We start from the raw sequence: 13,466 nt of genomic DNA, 5'->3' as shown, positions 1-13,466 counted from the left end.
GTATCATTTCCCGGCTTTATTTTTCCTTTTTCTTTCAAGGACTCCAGTTTTAAAACTGTGTCGTGCACCAACTAATCACAGTCACCCTTTTTCAGATCCTCCCAACTAATGGATCCCTGCTCCTCCTTCAACTTAATCTCAATGTAATGAGATTTCCTAAAAGCAAGTGATTTGAAGCCCTAATGCTTAAGAAATAGAGGCCTTCTTGGGTCAGAAGCACATTTCATTCCTATGAACTCCATGACTGTCTCTAACATTTCTGTTAAAGAGGGTGTCATTCCTGTGCATCATCACCTTACCAGTGCTGAGTTTAACATGCTGGGTATGATAGGAGTCCTGTGCCTAACTTTCTGGTTCACAAGGGGTTTAATGACAGAGAAATGACACCTCACTGAATTTTTATTTTGATATTAAGCAGAATGAGAAGTATACTTTGTAAGAGAACTCTAATACTAACAACTAGCATGCCTGACTACTGTGTTAAGCTTGAAAAGGTATAATTTAACTAAGAACATTAGAAACTAGGAATATTATTATTTAACTGCAGTTCATTTTAATAGGCAACTCACTCTAAGTCAAACACTTAACTATGGCAAGGTAGAACCATAATTCATTCACACATTCAACAAATATGAAGCAACCATCATATGTACCATGGCAGATGCCATCAAAGACACAAATGACATACAGTCCTTGCTTTCAACCAGCTTAAAACACAAGAGAACGACTATGTACACAGACACTAAAACATGAAAGTGAAGGATAAAGTATGAAAAATAATGCTGATACTAAAGAACTCATCTGGTTTGGGAACTTGAAAAAGCTAGCATTTGACCTGAGTATTCTAGGATGGGTATAGGCTTTCAAATGGAATCAGAGTAGGAACAAAGGGAGCTCCACATAGTAAAGGAATGAGTATGCACATGAGTATATGCAAGGAAATAGGAAAGCCAAGAAAAAAATGAATAATAGTAAAAGTTAATATTTGTGGCAATTTTACTACATGCCAGACACTATACTCAGTACTTTATAAATAGCACTGTCATCCCATCCCATCATTAAGCCTGTCTTCCAGCTCAGGTCCCTGACACTTGGTTAGTTTAAATAAAATGCCCAAGACTTTATAAGGTTGTAATGCCAAGATTCATATTCAGCCAATCTGACTCTAGGTTCTTCATTTTTAAGTGCCCTCCACTCTTCCTACAGGACGCACAAAGAAACAAAACAGCAAGATTAAGATTGAAAGAAAAAATGCAACCATAATGTGGAAGGCTGGGAAGTATGCTCTAAACAATTTGAGTGTATTTTGTAAGCAAGTGGTGGTACCCCAGACTGAATGTTTGTTTGGTCCTCCCAAAATTTCTATGTTGAAAAAATAATTCCCAGTGTGAGGGTATTTGGAGGTGGGGCCTTTGGGCAGTGATTAGATCATGAGGGGAGAACCCTCACGAACGGGACTAACGCCTTTACAAAAGAGGCCGCAGAGAGCTCCCTCATCCCCTTCCACCATGTGAGGACACAGTGAAAAAATGGCTGTCTTTGAACCAAGAAGTGGGCCCTCACCTGACACTAAATATGCCAGCACCTTTATTTTGGAATTCCCAGCCTCCAGAACTGTGAGAAATAGTTCTCTGCTGTTTATAAGCCACCCAGTCTATGGTATTTTGTTACAGCAGCCCAAACAGACTAAGACAGGTAGTTACTGAAAGGTTTGGGCAAGAGAAATGACCTGACCAAACCCATGCTTTAGGACAGAAATGAGGCAGCAGTGTACAATGGATGAACTAAAGGAAGAGCCTGGAGGCAAAAAGACCAACATAAAAGTGACTGTCTAGGTCTGTCTTAGTCCATTCCAGCTGCTGTAACAAATATACCATAGTATAGTTGTTATGATGACTTAAACAACAAGCATTTATTTCTTACAGTTCCGGAGGCTGGGAAGACCAAGATCAAGTAGGCAACAGATCCAGTATCTGGTGAGGGCTCACTTCCTGGCTTGCAGATGACCATTTTCTTGTATCTCTGGAGAGCAGAGAGAGAAGACAAGCTCTCCTTCCTGTTTTTAGGACACTAATCCCATTCATGAGGGCTCCACCCTCATAACCCAATTACTTCCCAAAGGCACCACCTCCTAATACTACCACAGTGGGGATTAGGATTTCAACACATGAATTTTGGAGGGCTACAAACATTCAGTCCACAGTAAGGGCAGAGTTAATAAAGACTGGTGGCTATAGAAAAGACAGATATGAAAAATATTTCAAATACAGTAGTAAAAGGACAGAGTAATAGGTTGGATTATAATATAATTACAGAAGAAAAGGACAGTGACCTTAAAAACAAAGCAACAGAAACTATCCAAAACAAAACACAGAAAAAAGAATTTAAAAAATAAAAAGAACATTAGTGAGCAGTGAGACAGCTTCAACCAGCCAAACACATAGCGAAATTGGAGTCCTTAAATGAGAGGAGAGCAAAGTGGGGACAAGAATAATATGTGAAGAACTAATGGGAAAAATTTCCAAATTTGATGAAAACCATAAACCCCATGCATCCAAGCTCAGTGAACCCCAACACAAGAAACATGAAGAAAACTATACCAAGACACATCATAATCAAAATGCTCAAAAGCAACTGGCAGAAAAAAGACATTATGTACAAAGGAACAAAGATAAGAATGAAGGCAGATTTCCTGTCAGAAACAAAGCCAGTGAGAAAACAGGAGAGCATCATCTTTAAAGAACTGAAACAAAAAACAACTGTCAAGATAGGAATCTATCTAGCCAGTGAAACTGTACAATTATAGATGTTTGACTATGTAGAGAGGCATGAGGAAACTGATGGGGGAGGGGTGAATGCATACATTCACTGTCTTGATTGTGATGATGGTTTGTTGGTTTCACAGGTATATACACGTCAAAACTCATCAAACTGTAAATGTTAAACAGGTGCAAACTGTAAATGTTAAACTGGTGCAGTTTATTGTAAGTCAACTATATTGCAATAAAGCTGTTTTTAAAGAGTCAACATGTTTACAGAAAAAACAAACAAGAGAAGACATTTCTCAATCTAAAGATACTGAAGTGATATATCAACCGAATGCAACGTGTGAAGTTTGAATGGATCTGGATTTGGGTGTTGGGGGTGAAAGTCTTATGACATTCTAAGGAAAATTATGAAATTTTAAATATGAGCTGTATATTAGGATGATACCAGGGAAGTGCTAATTGTCTTAGGTAATGGTAATTTGGTTATGTAGGAGACAGTCCTTCTTAGGAGATTCACACTGAATCATTTAGGGTTTAAAGTGTCATAGTGTCTGCATTTTAATTTCAAATGATACAGGTGGGATATGAATATACTTGGAAAGAAATAAAGCAAATATGGCAAAAGGCTGGTTAACAACCGTTGACACTGAGCAAAGAGTACACAGATGTTCATGGCATTATTCTTTCAATACTTTGAAATTGTTCATAATAAAAGAAGGGGGAAAAACTTAGCACATCTCAAAAAAAAATCACAAACATGACAAAACACAAATAACTAGGAAGAACACTTGCAACACACGATAGAAATAGGGCTACTTTACTATATATGCAAATAACTTTAAAATCTGGAAGAAAAATGTAAATAATCCATTGTTTTAAAGTATGCCAAAATCACAAAATGACAGTTAACATAAAATATTTTAAAAAAACTTTGAAAAAATGCTCAACTTCTGTCATAACTAGAGTAATGCAAAACAAAGCAGTGTAATACCATTTTCACCTATCAGCTGGACAAATGTGTTTCTTTGATAAACTCACACCTGGTTAGAAAGGACTGATAAAACATATACTCTCATACACTGTAGAATTGTATTTTATGTCATCCTTTTAGAGAGCAATTTGAAAAAAGGATCTACATTTGAATTTTATTATAAAATTTAAATTTAAAATGTACATACTCTTTGACCCAGTAATTCCATTTGCAGGAATTTATACTACACGTAAGGGGTCAGCACACTTTTTCTTAAAGGGTGAGGGGGTAAACAATTTCAGTTTGGGGCCACGAGGCCTCTGTCACAACTATTCAACTCATCCGCTATAGTTTTAAAACAGCCATACACAATATAAAAACAAGTGGCTGTGCTTGTTTTCCAATATAAGTTTATTTACAAAAACAGGGACCCAGCTATTGGGCCACAGTTTGCTGACCTCTACTCCATATAAACTCTGAACAACACAAAAATATAGTTTACTATAGGAATGTTTGTAACAACAGAAACATTATAAATAACTAAATACACATTATTAACAGGGCACTTAATTTATAATAACTAAATATACATTAACAAGGTACTTGATATTTCATAGAAAATCAATACAATGAAATAGTATGTAATGTTCAAAAGAATGTGATATATCTATCTAAAAGTATAAGGAAAAAAATCTCCAGGACATGTTATTAAGTGAAAAAAAGCAAGACGCAGAGCATTATATATAATAACATACAGTATATGAGAAAAAAGAATACATATGCATTAAACGTTTTCAAGTTTCAGTAAGATGCTTAAGAAACAGCAGTTACAGCTAGAAAGTTGGACTGATGGGTCAGAGTTAGAGAAAAGACTCTTACTTTTCATTTTATAATCTTTTGAGTTTTTACCATGTGCATATAACTTTTATGACTACTTTTATAATAAATGAAATAAATAAACTGGCACACAGTGAGTGTTTAATAGTGTTATATGAATGAATTACTAACTAGAGAGAGCTTTCATCAAATGAGGATAAAAGTCAGTGCTGAAGCAAGAGTAAAGACAGTGATAAAGTGGATCCATCAAAGGTAATTTGTATTGCAGCAACCATTAAGCAAACGCTGCAGGTTGACTCTCCAATATCCTTTCCTCCCAGACCTATGGTGAAGTTCCAAATTACCTAAACCAATTATGGTACCTGCATCTCTCTGCAAATGACTGTTCACAGATTGGCAGCCCTAAGTAAAAGATTTAGAAAAATCTTTTTAAAAAATCTTTTGAGAAAAATCTGTGAAAAATCAGAGTATGTAATAGGAAATGAACTAGAGATTAAAGAAAAGATTGTATCTAATCAGCAAACTCTTGTGACTCTCCGTAACACTACTTAAGCGGCAGCCAGGAGGAAGAAGAAACTAGCCAGAAAATTTGGCAAAGTTAGTTTCTAAATATACAGATGTAAATTTACAGATTATGACCTTTTCTCCAATGGGACATGGACAAAGTTATCCATATCTTGGTAACATGGAGTGCCACCAAAAACCAGGAGACTCCAGGTTTCAAAATGCAAAAATTGGTAATAGGTTAATTATTTTACACTTCTAAAAGTTTTTTTTCTCTCATCAAAGTAATTCATTGTAGAAAACTGAAAAATACGAAAAAGTATAAAGTCATAAGGGAAAAAGTTAATCTCACTACACAAAAATAATCAGTTAGCATTTTGTATAGCCCTTCCAGTCTTCTGAATGCATTTTTTCATTATGAGACTCTATACTGCATACACACCTTTGTGTCCTACTTTATCACATATTACGTCATAAGCATTCTTTTTGCTTTAATGCTAAGAGTTACTAAACTAAGGGTAGTGACTTACTCTATAAAGGCCTTTATTATTTGGGTCAAGTTATTTTAGAAATACAGTTGACCCTTGAACCATGAGTGGGGTTGGGGCACTGAAGCTCCTCACAAAATCCAAGTATAATTTACAGTTGGCCCCGCACAACCTGCTCCAAATCTGCAGGTTAAACCAACTGTAGTACAAATTTATTGAAAAAAATCCATGCATAAGCTGACCCATGCAGTTCAAACCCATTTTGTTCAAAGGTCAACTGTATTCTCCTTATGCAATTTCACAAGTTTAAGGTCAACTTTTGGTCCCCAGAACCATGTGCAGCTTTTCAGAGTTTCATGTGCAACCCTAGAAGCTAATGTAAAGAGGGAAAAAATGGCATATATTTGATTTATACAACGAGTTATGCTGTTTTGAAGGCAGAGTTCGTACACACACAAAGAGCCAATAATGAAAAAGAACTGTATTCTCATTTCTGTCTATAATGCTGGCTAATTTTCCCACTCCACTTTTGGTCAGGTGGTCGCTTTAAGATGATCTGTTACAAATTATTTTTCCTTGTACTTGTTAGTGAATCAAATGACTGTAGAGGGTCAACATTTGTCATTTTTTTGTCTGTACAAAGAAGTCTGAAACTAAATTTAATTACCTTTTAAGATAAAACATAAAACTTACTTTTATTAAATGGTGATGAAATAGTAATGTATGAAAAAAATAGTAATGTATGTCTAGTTTAATAGTTCTCATTTTTCTATTTCCTTTTCAATGCTTTAAATATTTTAAAAGTAAGACATGCTATTACCAGCAACTTTTAGATGTCATTTTTTTCAAACTGTAAATAACTGTATAGATCTTTATAATATTACCCTCCATATGATATAAACATCTTAAACATACCATGGAGACAAACATCCCACAGAATTCAGAACACTAAATAATGTTACTATTTGAACACAGTTCTTTCTCTTAATGTCCCTAGACTCCAAACTGGCACATAATTTTTCTTTTAAGACTCCAACATCAAAAAAGTTAACACTTTTGTAGTAAATTAAAATTAACAAAAATGTTTAAAACAATTCCACAGAGTAAAAACAATTACTGAAGCATTTTAAACAATCATCACACACACAAAAAAATTTTTTTAATTTGTCATAAATCTATATTCTTACAATGTATTTGGGTCAAAGAACAAGATCATATGCCAAAGTAGTCTACCAGCATTTCAAGGTAGGCCTTTCCAGTCTACAGAAGCACTTATTACAGTCACAGGCCTCAGACTCTTCTTCCATAAATTTTAAGAACTTTCCTGTAACTCTAAAAGGTACTTCAAGGGTTCATTAAAATACCGTTAGAACACCTTGTAAAACCACTAAACAGCACGTATGTCTTCCTTGACTAATCAAAACTGAAAGAATTGTGCATTCATGTGAAAACTGGTGCTACGTTTACTACTGCAGAAGAGTGATTTTTTTTAAGTATCTCCAATGTAGGAGGCATTTTTTGTAGTTCAATACATGTAGCTCAAACAGTGGTTACACTCAAGTTTGGCAATTTCTGTGAGTTTGTATCTCATTACTGTGATTCTGTATCAGACATCTGTTCTCTCCCATCATATGGAGCTTTTCCTTTTAAAGCCAGAGAGGAAATTCACTCTTCTGCTTAGATTTTTACTGAGGGGGAGGAAGGGAAGCTGTTAAGAACTCAATTCCCAGCCTTTTTTTTTAAAGTAAAGATCAGAAAAAATTAATACCAAGGCTTTTTCAATCTCCCAAGTATGAGCGTGCTAAATAGTGCATTTTCAAAACTAAAAATTTTACAGGAAGACAATGGCAATTTCCCCACAAATCAACCTATTTTCCAATTAAAGAGGAATCCTGCTGTAGAAGAAAAGTGCAGGAATCATAAAGAATCAAGGACTACTTTCTAGATCCTGCTGTAATATCCTAATTCACTTATCCAAGGGGCTTTAGGTTCTTCCATCTGAAAAATGAAAGATTAGTTCTCTGTGGGTCTAAAAACTGCCTCTTCCTAAATCGATGGTTAGCTTCCATAACTTATAATGATATGAGGGGTGGGAGGGGACGGAAGCAGGATAGGTTCAGGCCACAATTTTGAGAACGTTGAAAGTATTCTGGTTAATAATTTAACAGAAGTGTCATCTTCAGGTAGCTCAGTTACAGAGAAGCGGTGGAAGCCCGCCTGGCCGGTCAAGGGTGACTTAAAACTTTGCTGGAAAGACTGATCACCTGATTCGTAAGACTTCACTTGTGTAAAAACATCAGAAACAATTAAGGTGATTAAAACAAAAATCAGGGCTGCGGCCGAAGAGCGCGCCCACCCGGGGCGCTGCAAGGCCAGCCAGCGCTGCAAGGCCAGGGGTCGCTGGGGTGGGTAAGGGGTAGCCCCTGGGGCTGGGCCCTCCAATTGTCCTCAAAGCCCTAACTCCAAAGAAGCAGGACTCGGACCCAAATACTCCTCTCTCTACCCCAAGCTCTTCCCATTCCTTCCTAAGTCCCAAAAGGACGCCGAACCCCATTCATCTAGATCTGGGTGGGGAGAATGGGGGGAAGCACTAGTGGCGCGGGCCGCAGAAGAGGCCAGGCCTTGGAACCAGTCAAAATGTTGGGTTTTAAGCCCCGATCCAACCGCAGCGCCTCCGGTGAAAAGACCTCTTCAGCCATCAGGGAGCGCGAAGCGGGCGGCCGGAGGAGGGACTGGGGAAGAAGGCGCGAGGTCCTTACCCGCTGCAAGGCTGGCCACTGCCGGTTGCTGCCGGCGGCTCCAGTACCGGAGGCCGGAGGCGGCTCCACGGAGCCGTAAGGAGGCTGCCATGCTGCCCCCGCCCCGCCTCCCCACGGTGACCTCCGCGGCTCCCAGCTCACCCACTGACTGCTAGGGTGCGTGGTGCGACGGGCGGGATCGGCTGCGGCGTGGGGCCGCATGCGCACGCGCTCTGCCGCTCGGGGCGGGCACCTACCCGCAAGGGGAGGAGCGCGGCCCCGAGAGGCGCGGCCCGGCGGGACATAGGACGTCAATCCCCTTACGGACAGGGAATCAGACCAATCAGAATTCCCACATCCTCCGCCCTTTGAGAACCACGAATAGGAGGCCTTCTCGGAGTAGCACATCCGGAGCCCTGGCCCCGCCCCCAAGTTCCTCCCTCATTTACAGACTGAGGGCTGGAGTCTCCTTGTTTACCAAAACGCAAAGGGTTTGTGGGAGGCGGCGGCTGTCACTCACGGCCGCCTCCTTGGAGCATCTGACCCTCAGAACCGCCCCCTTGGAGTGTTGTAACTGCATGTGTTGCTTCCTTGCAGTCAAGGGCATAACTTTGACTCGCGGCAGCTGCTGCAATAGTTAAGCAAGGGCAGAAATTCCCAGTCTTTACAAGTACAGGGATCTACTTTTAACCTCAGTAAAACGTGGGTCTCTTGATGTTAGCATTTGTATTTTTAGTGTCTGTTCGTTGAGAAACATTCACAGAAATCTACCATGAATGCAATGTGTTTAAAATTATTTGATTTTATTTTACCCAAAAGTTTCTCCATGAACTTGAAAAATTGTAGGAAAACAACTTAATATTGTTTTCTTTGAAGGATAGAATTGCTAGAAACTTGCACTCTCTATTCCAGTATATATTCCTCTAATGTTTGAAAATCCTGCATCCATTTCATAAGTAAAAACTAAAGGTAAATGAAAATGCAGAAGGTAATGTATATGTATGTGTGTCAGAGAGAAGGAGACATTCATTTCTTGTATCTGTGCTTGGTGTACATATTTGAATCTTTGAACCTTTGGGTGATAGTTAGTGGGGTTCTCATCCTCTCTGAGCCCATGAAAGGGTTGGGAGCCATAGGCACACCAAAGAAAGACTTGCAGTTTTTACGGAAAGGTAGTACAGGAGGAAAGAGTGAGGAGTGGCTAGGGCAATAGGAACCACTCCCCTGAATTCATTTTATTTATTCACGTGCCTAGGTTGTTCTTAACCTTTTAATCTGAGTAGCAGAATCAACAGAGTTGACTTTAACGTTTTTTAACCTCTGCCCAGTCACTCACAGGTGTTGAAAGTACCTTAAGGAATTGGACAATTTCCAAGGAGGCTCTCTCAGTGTTCTTGACATGCTAGCAATGTTTCCAAAAACTGGTTCAGAGTGCAAGATCCGCATTTGTAACTGATAGAGAAACAATTTCCTTCTTTGCCTTTCTCTCCACCCTAACCCTCTACTCCACACAAACCAAAACCGGAGGAAAGGAGGAAGACAAGGAAGAAAAAAGTATTTCAGGTACTGGGGACAGTCTCCTAGATTTGGGTCCCTGCCCAAATCTATTTATTGCTTTCTGGAGCATTTCCTACCTGATCCTCTCTTCCTGGTTTATTGAGTTTTAGCTGGAATAGACCTCCTGCAACCAATAAATATAGCCCTACAGGTTTCTATAATTAACTGCTGAAATGCTGTCTGCCTTTCAACTATGTGAACCTACATAGCAGAGCTATTTACAACACAGGCCGACATATCAATTGATCTCCCAGCTCCTAAGGTTTATATCCCTATCCTCTTGAGATTTTATATCCGATCAAGTGGTTTTTGTCATTTTTATTGTGAGCTACTGTTTTTGTTTCTCTAGGTTGTTTATAGGTTGTTTATATATTCTCGAAAATGAGTATTTCTTTACAAAAGTCTGCCTCTTATGAACAGCATTCTCCTAGGACTGGAAGGGGAGAGAAGAAGGAACTCAGAAAGTAGAGGAAGCAGAGATAAAGCTGCACATGAGGCCTTTTCAATTTGCTTTTCTTAAAAAACAAAACAAAACAAAACAGATGTGCTGGCTTTGAAAAGGGAGTGAGCAGCATTGAAAGTTTGATGATTTTGGCTCAACTAGGACCAGGGGATACAATTTCTCCATATTCCTACATCATGTGTTTTAAATATCTCCTCATGGTAGCCCTATATTGATTCATAAATTAAGGCTCTAAGATTTTCATAAAAGTTTTCTCATAAGTATTATGATTTTTTTAAGTAACTGTTACTATTTGAAGATGCTTACAGATCTTATTGGATCTGAAAAGGCAGTTACTCCTTACGGCTGGCTTTAGTTGATTGCCTTCCTGATGTCTTTGTTGGAAAGGCCCTGTAACTTCTCCCTAAGTCACTGCCAAGTAGTTTTGCTTGAAATTGTGTTTCAATGCATTATAGGCTCTTTACTTCTGCTTCTGGGAAGAAGTAGTGGATATATTTTTCTCTGTTCCTCCCACTAAGTACAACAAAACTCTGGACATTATATCTGAAATAAACATAATGAAACTGAGTCCCTCTAAAACCAAATTCCCTTAGTAAGTCTATGATTAATCTCTCTATGCAAACCTTTATTCCCTTTCTTGTCCCACCCCTGTACCCCTCAAGATTGAGGAGTATCAAAGAAAAAGGGGGGGGGACTTCCCTGGTGGCACAGTGGTTAGGAATCCGCCTGCCAATGCAGGGGACAGGGGTTTGATCCCTGGTGTGGGAGGATCCCACATGCCATGGAGCCACTAAGCCCGTGCGCCACAACTACTGAGCCCGCGAGCCACAACTACTGAAGCCCACGCACCTAGAGCCCGAGCTCGGCAACAAGAGAAGCCACCGCAATGAGAAGCCCGTGCACCACATCGAAGCATAGCCCCTGCTCGCCACAACTAGAGAAAGCCCGTGTGCTGCAGCAAAGATGCAAAGCAGCCAGAAATAAATAAATATAAATAAATTTATAAGATAAAGATACAAATAAATAAATAAAAATAAATTTAAATAAAAAGAAAAAGGGGGGTTTGAAACTGATCAGGACCCTGAGGGGCCTTCCCAGGTACAAAAGCCCCTCTATGTCTTCCATTTCTTGTTTGTAGGAAAAAAGGCTTTAGTCTCCTAGGCCTTTCCTGTGTTCCAAAGAGCAGGCTCAAGCAGTTAATGATTAGGACCGTAGAATCACGGGACTCCCTCCTAAAGGGATATAGATAACAATCTGATGCATACCTTTAAGTTGCTCTACAGACGCTGAGACCTTCACCCAGGTGGAGGATGGTGACTACACCCTGACGGCAAGCAGGTGGACCCCAGACTGGTTGGGATCAGAAAGCTGAGATTCCCAAAACATCATCTTGTTATTTCACCACCAACTGATCAGAAGAAGCTGATCATGCGTTCTACAGCCCTCTACCCTAACTGTCTTTAAAAACCCTTGCCTGAAAGCCATTGAGAAGCTCAAGTCTTTCTGAGCATGAGCTGCCCATTCTACTTGCTTGGCACCCTGCAGATAAACCCTCACTTTTGCTGCAAACACCCACCCAAGTCAGAGTTTGGCTTTCCGCACTGTGGGCACACAAGCCCTTGCTCTGTAACAATAAGAAGATTCTGAAAGGTGGAGAAAAGAAGGCATATCAGCTAGAGACCACAGGGTCCAAAGAGGAACACAGAGGTAAGTTCTTGGGTTTTCATTTAGCCTTTTAGATCACATACTAGGTACTGGAGAACCCAAAAACCGTAAACCCAAAATTGCTAAGAGGCACAAACCAAAATGCCCCAGGAAAAGGCTACTCTCTTTAGCCAACGGACCAAAAAGGGGCAGCCTAGCAAGACAGATAACCTTCAGAAAATAATCACACTACTGTAGACAAACACTGCATAATAAAAACCTATGGCCCCACTCCCACCCATGCCGGCAAAGGCCAAGTGAGGAGCCCGCTTCCACACGCTAAAGGCCATGAGACACCTCAACATCCTAACGCCTCAGTCCCCCTACACCTCAGTCCCACTGGTGTGGTATCAGAGAAGGCCACGTAAAGAGCCAGGACTTTTCCCATTTCTGGATGGTAACAAGTACCTAACCACACATACTCCCCACACCCCTGTCCCCAAGGTGTCACTGGAGACCACATGGGGAGCCTGGACTTCCACCCCCAACTGACAGCAATGAGGTACCCCTCCCTCCCCTGGCTAGGGTGGAGTCAGAGTGGCCTAGCAGAGAGGCTGGACTTCCTTCACTACCCTCCCCACCATGGTGTCAGTGGAGGCCACGTGGGGAATGCTCCTACCCCTCTTAGCTAGGGATGCGTCAGTGGAAGCCCAGTGAGGAGTTGAAACTGCCACTCCCACCCGCCAGTAATGAGGAGGCCCACCCCCACCCCATAGGTGTCAACAGAGGCAAAATAGGGAGCCTAGACTTCTATCCCCACCTGGCATTAACAAAGACAGTGCCGTGGGACTTCCCTGGTTGTCTGGTAGGTAAGACTCCACTCTGCCAATGCAGGGGGCCCAGGTTTGATCCCTGGTTGGGGAACTAGATGCCTCATGCATGCCTCAACTACGAGTCCGCAGGCTACAACTAAGAAGTTTGCAGGCAGCAACTAAGAAGCCCGCATGCCGCAGCTAAAGATCCCACATGCCGCAACTAAGACCCAGTGCAGCCTAAATAAATAAATAAAGACAATGCCCTCCTCCATGCTCTTGCCAGAGCAGTGTCAGAAAAAGCCAGCTGAAAGAGGGGATTAAAATAAGATCCAGAGTGCCATAATATCTAAAACATCCAGGTTTCAATCAAAATCATTCATCATGGGCTTCCCTGGTGGCGCAGTGGTTGAGAGTCCGCCTGCCGATGCAGGGGACACGGGTTCGTGCCCTGGTCCGGGAAGATCCCACGTGCCACGGAGCGGCTGGGCCCGTGAGCCATGGCTGCTGAGCCTGCGCGTCCAGAGCCTGTGCTCCGCAACGGGAGAGGTCACAACAATGAGAGGCCCACGTACCGCCAAAAAAATAAAAATAAAAAAATCATTCATCATACCAAGAACCAGGAGTTGTGTAAACTAATGAAAAGGAAAATGTCAATACAAAGGTGACACAAAAGTTAAAATTA

General features: G+C 40.7%; 1 protein-coding gene across 1 annotated transcript in view; it reads right to left on the bottom strand.

Moving 5' to 3' along the window:
• HIBADH (3-hydroxyisobutyrate dehydrogenase) overlaps positions 1–8,502 on the bottom strand; it is a 104,805-nt gene extending 96,303 nt beyond the window's left edge. The window contains exon 1 of the mRNA XM_082662096.1: positions 8,327–8,502. Coding sequence (XP_082518222.1) covers positions 8,327–8,417 — 91 coding nt within the window. The 5' untranslated portion in view covers positions 8,418–8,502. The remainder of the gene's footprint in view (positions 1–8,326) is intronic.
• Positions 8,503–13,466: the final 4,964 nt, after the last annotated feature.

This window comes from Grampus griseus (assembly GCF_964374135.1).
Source record: "Grampus griseus genome assembly, chromosome: 9".
Lineage (NCBI taxonomy): Eukaryota > Metazoa > Chordata > Mammalia > Artiodactyla > Delphinidae > Grampus > Grampus griseus.
This window is presented reverse-complemented; position numbering and strand designations above follow the sequence as displayed.